The sequence below is a fragment of the Pipistrellus hanaki genome, assembly GCF_964339955.1.
Source record: "Pipistrellus hanaki genome assembly, chromosome: 2".
NCBI classification, from domain to species: domain Eukaryota; kingdom Metazoa; phylum Chordata; class Mammalia; order Chiroptera; family Vespertilionidae; genus Pipistrellus; species Pipistrellus hanaki.
In genome coordinates, this window is record NC_140504.1 from 147,280,195 (window position 1) to 147,291,187 (window position 10,993).

The 10,993-nt window shown below is 39.7% G+C and overlaps 1 protein-coding gene across 1 annotated transcript in view; it reads left to right on the forward strand.

The window, feature by feature from the left end:
- The window catches only part of PIGK (phosphatidylinositol glycan anchor biosynthesis class K), a 78,377-nt gene extending 67,717 nt beyond the window's left edge, over positions 1 to 10,660 (forward strand). Inside the window, exon 11 of the mRNA XM_084872182.1 lies at positions 10,306 to 10,660. Coding sequence (XP_084728308.1) covers positions 10,306 to 10,422 — 117 coding nt within the window. The 3' untranslated portion in view covers positions 10,423 to 10,660. The remainder of the gene's footprint in view (positions 1 to 10,305) is intronic.
- Positions 10,661 to 10,993: the final 333 nt, after the last annotated feature.

Sequence of the window (10,993 nt, forward strand, 5' to 3'; positions counted from 1 at the left end):
CAGTCAGACATCCCTCTCGCAATCCAGGACCACTGGCTCCTAACCGTTCACCTGCCTGCCTTCCTGATTGCCCCTAACCACTCTGCCTGCCATGCTGATTGCCCCTGCCTGCCCCTGCTTGCCAGCCTGATCGCCCCCTAATTGCCTCTGCCTCGGGCCCCACCACAGTGGCTTTGTCCAGAAGACATCTGGTCTAATTAGCATATTACCCTTTTATTAGTATAGTTTTCAGTTTCACTTACATATTGGTGGCCTCAAATATTCGCATCTCCTTCTTGGGTTGCAAAACAACATTTTATTGCCTGCACTTAGGTCTTGAACACATTGTCTAAAGCAGAATTTATCCCTTTCCTAAGGGTTCTCTTATTATGTTTTAAGAGAACCTTTATTCTTTCCATCTCTTCTCTCTCTCACAATATCTAGCTACATAAAACCCTAATATGCAAATCAACTGAACAGTAGAGCACCTGTGGAAGGACCAGCCGGTGGGAGGCAGGGCCAGGGCTGGCCAGTGGGTGGTGCTAGGCCGGCCAGCCAAGGTGGGTGCCAGCAGGGGCCCGATTGCCTAGCTGGTCTCCTCACAAATAGGCCCTAGTCGCTGGCCAGGCTTAGGGACCCTACCTATATATTGGGAACAGTCTCTTAGATTTAAAAATTAAAACCTGGCAAAACTCTTAACTGAAAAAACAGGATGATGCAGCGATGACATGCATGGACTCTGGCTTGCACATTTTATGGTCAGCCCTGATTTTGATACTTATAACTTTGTGACAAAGCCAATTACTTAACTTCTCTCTGCTTCAGTTTTTCTACCTATAAGATGGGGAAAATGGTACTACTGCCTCAGAAAGATCATGTAATGTACTACTTTTTATAATCAGGGCAAAAAAATGTTGCTGCCCATACAACAGCGAAAAGTATGGTCACTGGTGCATGCAGTGTCCCGGATTTCGAGAGGGATGTCCGATCGCCAGTTTAGGCCTATAAACTGGCAGTCGGACATCCCCTGAGGGGCCCCAAATTGCAAGAGGGTGCAGGTCAGGCTGAGGGGCCCCCCTCTCCCATGCATGAATTTTGTGGCACTGGGCATCACGTTCACATATAATTGGGTTTTAATTCCTTTTTATTCTGTTTCTTAAATGTTTCTGAAATTCATCTTTTTTATTTATTGTGTACCTATAAACAGGTACAAGCTTCATATTTCACAGTTAATCATAATCATCATGAGAAATAATTAGTGCCATTGAAAAACCTATCACTCCTATTTTATTCTTGGATAAATCGAGATTCAGAGGGGTTTAAGTAACTTGCCTAAAATCTTTTATCTTGTAAGTGGCAAAGACATTTGAATTGAAACCAAAATGTGGTGTGTTTGAGCCTGAGTTCGTTGTCTCGCAAAACTGAAGAATAGATTCATGGATAAAAATGATTAGTGGAAGTGAAGTTTATTAAGAGAAGCCAGTCCTAGAAAAGGTTTCCGGAGCAGGCGAGTGTCCAGCGCTTCCTTTCCATGGATGTTCAAGTCTATTGGTCCAGGTGTCGAGTCCCACGTGGGCACAGGGGATGTGCTTCCCCACCACAGGAACATCAGGAACCCACTGCATGCCAGAGAGAAGAGAGGAAGCATGTGCCTTTTAACCTAGGGGTAGATACATGCCTTGCTAGCTCCTGATTGGTCCTTTCAAAGAATTCTGTCTTAATAACATTCTTGTGATGGATTATATGTCTTAATAACTGTCTTATGACTGGTTATCTGCAAGTTGCCTGTCTTAGCAACACTCATACATTTTAAAGCTCCTGTCTCCCTTATACACTCTTCCTTCCCCACCGAGTTGGGGTGCCTTAGTAAACTCCAATTAGTTGGGCTCCTGGCTCTACTTCCTTTCCTCCTTCCCCCATAGTCCCGATTCCTGACTACTTAACTTCCTTCTCCTCAGAATCAAGAAAAGACTTTCTTATATGTGGTCATCTAATCTGAGGGTCCATGTTTAGTTCAGATAGTTCAGCAACATTAAGGATTTATAGGCCCTTGTGAATTCTGATAATTAACAATATAACTTTATTTCAAAAATATATTTTCTGATTTCCATAAAACTGGTGATAAACAGCACATTTGGAATACAACTCATTCACTGTTTGCCTGTACTAAATTCTTTGTCTGTTCTCTACCACTGAAGGCAGCCAAATAGATTGTGATTTTTACAAAGTTGTAAGAAAAATGAGTGTCAAAGAGTGCTGATCTCTAATTTGTATGAGTGGACTTGAGGATTAGCTACACGTGACTAAAGTAAACAATCAGTAATTAAAAACAACTAGACAAATACACATTCCTTTCACAAGTCAGAGTAATTTAGAGTTCATTACATTTAGAAAGAAAACATCCCTAATGAATATTAGACATTTGACCTGTGGTGTTGCTTTGAATATTAAGATCTTGGTAGTAATTAACTTCACTTCCTTTCCATTACAACTTTATCATCTTAGTTACTAAGACAAAAGGCTTTCAGAAAAGTTTTTGAAATGTCACTGAAAATACATTATAAACGTTTTTAAAAAAATACTTTATATAAGTAGTAAAGACTTGTTAATATAATTTACTGAAGGCCCAGTGCAAGAAATTTGTGCACTGAGGTGGGGGACATCCCTCAGCCCAGCCTACCCCTCTCATAGTCTGGAAGCCCTCAGGGGATGTCCTACTGTCCTACCTTTGGCCGATGTACAGGCCTAAGCCACAGTCTGGCCTCCCTCTGCAGGAGGCAACCTGGCTGATCAGGGGAAGATGCTGCCCCCATCATCCTGCTGCTGCTGTCACTGCCAGCCTCTGCAGCCACGAAGGTGTTTTCATCAACACGGACTCCAGTCCCTTCCTTCACCATGAAAAAACGACAACTTTCTTTAGGCATTTTCAAGATGTTCCTTCCTTCCTCCCTCCCTCCCTCTCTCCCTCCCTCCCTCCCTCCCTCCCTCCCTCCCTCCCTTCCTTCCTCCTTCCTTCCTTCCTTCCTTCCTTCTTTCCTCCTTCCTTCCTTCCTTCCTTCTTTCCTTCCTTTATTTATTTCCTCACTTGAGGATATTTTTCCACTGACTTTTAGAGAACATGGAAGAGATAAGGAAAGACAGAGAGAAACATCAGTGTGAGAGGGACACTTTGATTGGTTGCCTCCTGCATGAGCCCTGACCTGGGCCCTGGCCAGGGAGGAACCTGCACCCTAGGTATGTGCCCTGGACCAGAATCGAACCCGGACTCTGCGGTCGGCAGGCCGAGGCTCTATCCACTGAGCCAAAGCAGCTAGGGCAGGATATGACATTTCTTAGACTCTCCAGTAGTGGACCTTCCTTTTTTCCTCCAGGAATGAGGTGGAAAAACTCTAGATCACCTTCTTGGATTCTTATTAGGCAAGTTACCAAGAACACTGCGAATGGTGTACTGGGGCTTAGCCAATGAGCAGTGAGAGAAGTGTTTCCTCTGCAGCTCACACCAGAGGCGGGACTGCTGGCAAGGACCTGCCCTCGGCCGTGATGACTGTGAGCAGTTCTTCTCCCCTCTCCCCACCTGCCCTGTGCTTGGCCAGAGTGGGCCTCTCCTCTCTGGGCCTGCGCTCAGCCGCGGCGGCTTGGGAAGGTCCCCCTGTCTCTGTCTCTGTCTCCACTCCAGGGCTCACCTGCGTGCACATCCTCCTCCTGACCGGTTATGACTGTTACAGTGTTCTGGCTAATTTGCATATTACCTCATGTTTATGTATGTGTGTGTGTGTGTGTGTGTGTGTGTGTGTATAATGAATTTTCATGTCATTAACAGATACGATGATAAAATCATGATGACAGCTATAAATTGAATTTTTGTCTTTTAAAATTCATTGTAATTTTATAAACGTGCCCAATATAAAGGATTTTTTTGTTTTCTATATTCCATTATATCAAAACTAGAGGCCCAGTGCATGAAATTGGTGCACTGGGGGGAGGGGTGTCCCTCAGCCCAGCCTGTATCCTCTCCAATCTGGGACTTCTCAGGGGGTGTTCGACTGCCAGTTGCACGATTCCTGTGGGGATCAGGCCTCAACCGGCAATCCGGGACTGCTGGCTTCCAACTGCTTGCATGTCTGCCAGCCTGATCACACCCTAACCACTCTCCTGCCAGCCTGATTGATGCCTAACTGCTCCCCTGCGGCCTGATTGCTCCTAAGTGCCCTCCTCTGCCAGCCTGATTGCCCCCCATCTGCACTCCCCTGCTGGCTCAGTCACCCCCAACTGCCCTTCCCTGCCAACCTGGTCGCCCCAACTCTTTACTATTTTTAAAAACATATTTAGTTAATATCTTAATTAGTTATTCTCCCCAAGGAATCCAATGAATAAGTATCGGATGCAATTAATACTTTTGTTACAAGTTTTTTATTTCTGCATAGCAAACAAATTTAGTGATTTTAAAGCATTTATTATCTCACAGTTTTCATGACTGAGGAGTCTGGACACAGCTTAGCTTAGCCCTATGCTTACCGCCTAACAAGGCTTCAATCTAGGTGTCAACCAGATTGCAGTCTCATCTGCAGATCAGGGTCCTCAAGCAAGCTATTGGTTATTGGCAGAATTCAGTTACTTGTGGTTGTAGGACTGACTGAGGCCCTCAGCTCCTGCAGACTGCTTGCCATTCCTTCCTGAGGTCCATCCACAACAGCAGAGCATCTTGTCTCCTCCTAGTGTATCTGTCTCTGATATTGAGGCCTTTCTCTAAAGAGCTTCCCTGATCAAGTCAACTCCTGCCCCCAGGATAATCTCCCTTTTGATTAACTAAAAGTCAACTGACTAGGGATCTTCATTACATCTTCAGGATCCATTCATCTTTGCTCTATTATGTAACCTAATCACAGGAGATTTCCCATCATAGTCACAAGTCCTGCCCATACTCAAGAGGAGGGGATTTATAGGATGTCTTTGATTTATATAATTAACATAACTTGAAGAGTACAAATTATATTTTATAGAAAGGATGAAGTTTAGATACACTAACATATTATCACTGATTAAACAATTAAAAACAGCTATTTTCTAAAGTAATGATAATTGTGACCTTAGATTATTTTTTCTTTGTTTAAAATACAGTCTAACTGAACTAATATGCTTATTATATTTTAAGAACAGCATCCCATTAAAACCTTGAAAATTTTTATTTGCTTGCCAATAAATATATACAATTATGAAAATCCTAGTTTTCTCTTTTTTTTTTTTTTTTTTTTTTTTTTTTTTTTTAAATATATTTTATTGATTTTTCAGAGAGAGGAAGAGAGAGGGATAGAGTTAGAAACATCGATGAGAGAGAATCATCGATCAGCTGCCTCTTGCACACCCCCTACTGGGGATGCGCCTGCAACCAAGGTACATGCCCTTGACCGGAATCGAACCCGGGACCTTTCAGTCTGCAGGCCGACGCTCTATCCACTGAGCCAAACCGGTCCCGGCGCTAGTTTTCTCTTTTTACATAAAGTTAATACTTAGATCTGTGCTCTGTTAACTATTTTAAAGTTCTCTGGTAATGATCTCCTAGCAACGTGAAAGAAGAGACTGCATACCATTCCCAAGTGGCAGTGCAGTGTTGCTTAGCTACCTATCTAATTTGAAGTATTAGGCATTTATATAATAGGTGGCCCTTGAGCCTTTAAGTGTTTGCTCATGACACATTGCAGTAAGTATTGTTTTCACCTTTGTATTATCACTGTTATTTGTGAAAGGTTAAAAAAAAAAAAGTATACTTAATAGCAGTCAGTAGAGAATCTTAACTACATACAGTCATTTTATGAGAAGCTCTAATAAGGACATAAATGAAATTATAAACTATACTTAAATATGAGCTTGCTGCTGGTGAAAATGAAGTCCTTTCACGGAGTTGAAAGGAAAGCATTCTGGGAGACCTAAGTATGGGAGGGTAAGAGGCAGTGGTCCTTGGTTCAGCTCTGGTGTCTCATCTCTGACCGTCCTGCCATGGAAGAAGTTCAGCTTTGTCTTCATCAGGCCCCGAAATATGTCTGGTGTTTAGACATTTTGTGCTATTGGTTCAGTCCATGTCTCTGTCCTCATCTAGCTAGCTCAGTCTGTGTTCCTGGCTGCCTTAAGCGAGAGCACTCTTCATTAAGCTGGGATTCTATTATCTTGGGTTTAGGAAGGACTAGGCTCTAGATCACATATGTCAAACACAAGGCCCGCGGGCCAAATCCAGCCCGCCAGGCCTTGCAATGTGGCCCGCACTGCGCTGTCATCACTGCACTCCGCTGTCAGTTTATGACATTGTCAGTTTATGACTGTTCAGTAAACCATTCAGCCCGCGATTTAGGCTGGATTTTAGATTTTGGCCCCTTCTCTGATTGAGTTCGACACCCCTACTCTAGATCAAACCAATGAACTCCCCAATCTTTTGTGGGCTTGGATCCTCCTCCTAATCAATCCATTTCCTCCATCTTCCAGGGTCATGTGTCCCTTATCCAATCCGGTCCTTTTCCCAGGCTAGACAGGCCTTTATGGTCATCATCTTGACTCCTAATGCCCATGCTTCCTAGTAGAAGCACCTCCCTTAAGCCATCTTGGCTTCAACAGGGCATGTGCCAGAGAAGGATTTCCCTTTATTGTTCTGTCCCTCCCCCCAGTAGTCTTCAGGGAATGGACAGGTGGTTCCCTGGGGAGTGTGTGAAACTGTAGCTTCCTAGTGAAGCAGGCCCAGTATTGGATTCAGCTTCCCAGTTCATTAGGGTTCTTAATGTCTGATTCCTTTTGCTCCCTTCCTTTACCTATGCTAACGTATCTGAAAAAGCAATAGTAATTATAACAATCTGTCATTTGATTGTAAGTAAAATCGTAAAATGTCTAAAATATTACCTATAATTGTCTTAAAAATAGCAGTATTGTTATACTTCAAGAATATTATTAAGTACATACTGAAAAGACACTTTATTTTGTTGCTTTCATGCTACTGACATTACTTTTTCTTAAAGTAGGATATCATATACTAAACAGTATTATTATATTACATCTCCTAATTTGGAAAAAGTGAATATATGAAGACTTTTCTAGGTAGACATTTTAATACAAGTTTTTTCTGTAAATTCCTCTCCCCCACTAAAATGGTTAAAGACATACATATCCATTATAGGAAACATACTTTCAAAAGTTTAGATATATGGAGAGAAGAGATTAAAATTACCTCTAATCCTATTTCCCCAAGAAAAATACTATTAAAACTTTGGTATATTTTCCTCCTTTAATATTGTTATAGAAATAAAGATCATATTTTATACTCAATTTGCATCTTGCTTTTATTTTATTATCACAATATAAACATCTTTTTAAGTCATTAAAATTGTTTGAAAACATTCTTTTGGCTAATTATGTGGTTATATATTGTATTAATTCTCATTTTATTTATATAGATTATTTCCTGTTTTTTTATTATATAAATAACACTGAGAAGAAAACATTTTTGTTAAATTTTTGTCACCATTTCTGAATATAGATCCTAGCTAGGAGTATAATAGATCCCGCAAGTGAATAGATAAAAACATTTTTAAGACCTCTGAACATCTTTATAGATTATTTTCTTGAAATTAGACCATCCTTAATAACATTTACTAGTTTAATTTTAAAAAGAGAAGGAAACAATTAATATATAATTTAAAATTTGTTTTTGTGGTCAAGAAAATGGATTTTTTTCTAATATTAGCTACTCATAATTATTCCTTTCTCAAAAATGTTCTTTTCTTTTTCCATTTATTGATAAATCTTTGTATACTTTCTTATTAATTTTTGGGAGATCTTCATGTACTAAATTCAACCCCCTTTCTGTCATGTTATCCTATTTATTTACCTTTTCATTTGACTTATACATTTTGCAAAATGTAGACCTTTCCAAAAGTTTTTTATAAAAATATTTTCACCTTCCTTGTTTTCATTGTCTTTAAACTTACAACTTCCTTTATTGTGCATATTCTCCTACATTTTATATCTTCACCCCATTTACCTGTGGTTAGTCACTGGCTCAAGTACTCAGAGGCTTCTCATTGTTTCAAATCCCAGCACACAGCTGGATATTCACAGAATAACTCTCCATGGCCCAAACTTGCTACTTCTTTCAACAGGGTTTCCTAAGTGCCAGGGTCTTGGCTTCTGCAGTGAACAAAGAAGATGCCAATCTCCACCCCCTTGAGCTTTTATCACCTTCCTGCAGCAGCCCAGGCTGGGGTGTCACCCTTTCCCCAATGCCTGGCTTTTCTCATCACCATGACTTTGCTCCATGTGCCACTGCCTGGGTGTGATCCTCTCCTCTTCACCAACCTACTTACCATACCTTGTTCAAGGGCCAGCTCTCCCAATTAGTAGCCACCCGGTACCTGACAGTCTCCCCAGCTTGCTGGCCCTTGGACTCCGGTTCTTCTCTCCACAGGAGCTCCTTTGTAACTGCTCTCCACCTTTGAGATTATCGTAGCCCCATTACGATGTGTCCATAGGTGCAACTTTACAAAAGTAATTAAAAACAAATTTCCTCCATCTAATATTTTTTCATCTAATTCTAAGTCATATAAAGTGTATTTTGGTTTATAGTGTTGGGTTAGAAACAAAACTGATTTTTTTTCAAATGTTAATCCTTTGTTAGAACACCAATAAGAATATTCCCTTGCCTATTGACTTGTAATAGTTTTTATTGTAGTATACTAAATACTGGATATTTTTATTGTAGTACAATATACTAAATACTGGATAATACCCAGTATATTGGATACTGGGCTGATTGCCTACTTTCTATTCTGTTTCATTGATGCATTTTGCATCAGAACAACATTATAGATTAGCTTTATCAGATTCTTTTTTATATTCAGGACTATTTACCCCTCTCTATAGAGTAATATAAATTGTTTGCCTTACATCTCATGCTATGAGTATTCCTACTTATTTAATGTTTCTTATTTTTATTGCAACTGTAATTTTTTCTATTCTATTTTCTGACTTGTTTTTACTGGCATATTGGAAGGGTATTTTTTAATATATTTATTTTAAATCTGAGCTCTTTAATATCAATAATAATAAGTTTATTTTATAGAGTTGGTTAATAACTAATCAAACTATGCAAATAATGAAAATTTACTTTTTCTTCCTAAATGTTATATCTGAATTGGTCAGAAATTCCAGAGCCATATTAATAATGTTAATAGTGAGCATTTTTATCATAGGAAAAAAGACATGGTTAAGAAAAAATCATGGTCAACCTTCTGTTAAAAATAAAATCACAGTTAAAAACAAGTCATTGTTAATTGTCCTAGATTAGATGAATTGCTTTGCAAATTTACCATGGATAAGGTGCATCAAGATCCTGGGAGATGTCCATTTCTCCAGAAGGGGGCAACATCTTATTAACATAAATGGCTAACTTCAAATGGAAAGGAACCAGACCTCTGACCTAGATTGTAGTTGGGAAGAGGAAGGGTAGAAGGAAGCTAGGGAAATTAGTCTCTAGATCCCCCCACTTCATTTCTGTGAGAGCGATTTCTGGCATGGTGACAAGTAGAATCAGCCTGTTTCCAGGAAGACTATAGGCAAGAGCCAGAAGCGAGCATCCCTGCAGTTCCTTTAAAGTGAGGGGGTTGGATGGGAAAGAAGTTTGTTAAATTCATCTCCAGGAGATAACACAGCAGTATTTTTCCTGGACAGCTTTATCAAAGGCTGGCTGTAAACACTGTTAGGATGCGACAGGTGGTTGTAGAAGTTCTTACTTTGTGAAATTTAGCTCAAATGAGTATTTCTTACTCTAGAAGGGTTAGAGGGGATTATCTTGACAGACCGTCCCCGACCTGTACCCATTTTATGAATTTGCTGTACAAAGTTCATGGTGGACAAGAGGTCGATTAGCTGGCCCTCACACTCTTCATATTTATGCCATTGTTGCAGAAACCCGAGGTTACAAGTATGCAACTTAATTTTCTTATGAAAATAAAATTTCAGGGTTTTTCATTCCACATTGTCATCTCAGTGGATATAATCCATAGCTTTCAATGCATACAAATCACTTCAAAATTTAGTGGCTTTAAACATCAATGATTTATTTAGCTCATAATTCTACAGGTCGGCAATTTAGTCTGAGTCCTAGCGGTTCTTTTCTCAGCTCATGAGCACATATTCTGACCTCATGAGTCTGTATCTTAATTTGGCTAAATTACTCCCCCTTAAAACACAGCTGGTGAAATGTCTATTTTCTGTTAGTATTTGCTTTACCCAGTGTTAACTCTTTGCCTCTTGTTTAATTTACCATGTGATGTCACCCTTATTTTGCAGAAACCAAAGCTGAAAGATTGGCATCCTCCTGGGGGTTTTATTCTGGGATTGTGGGCACTCATCATCATGGTTTTCTTCAAAACTTATGGGATCAAGCACATGAAGTTCATTTTCTAGACATGATGATGCATAAAGAGGACTGCATGGAAGACTACAATCTTGGATGAAAATTTATGTCGTATCTTTTTAAAAATACATTGCTCTTGTGTGAATTGGCAAAAAATATAAGGGAACTAAATTTGGCACACTATTGTTTTTTAACTTAAAGGAAAATAATTGTTAATGCAAGTGTTAAATGGCACTAAATATATTTTCGTGTTTTTCTTTGGTGTGTTATTAAAAAAGATGGAACAAAGAGGTCGGAATATACTTATTGACTCATGTGACTGTTCTTGAATCAGAGTAATTCAGTTTGAATGTAATGAATCAAGTCCTGATGGCAAAGACTACTGGAAGTAAAAGGATTTCCTCTTCAGAGGTTGTGCTTGGTGCCCGTCTTAGTTAAAACCAAACTGGGACAAGAAGTATTGGACGTGATACACAGGATTTGTTTTGCCCAGGCAGAGTTTCAAAGGGCAGGTGTATCTCTTTCTGTTTCATTATTGAATTTTCAGAATATAGTTAAAGTAAAATGCTTAAAATATGTTAAGTGTTTAGCTCGTAACCATGATTTTTTTTTGCATAAAGT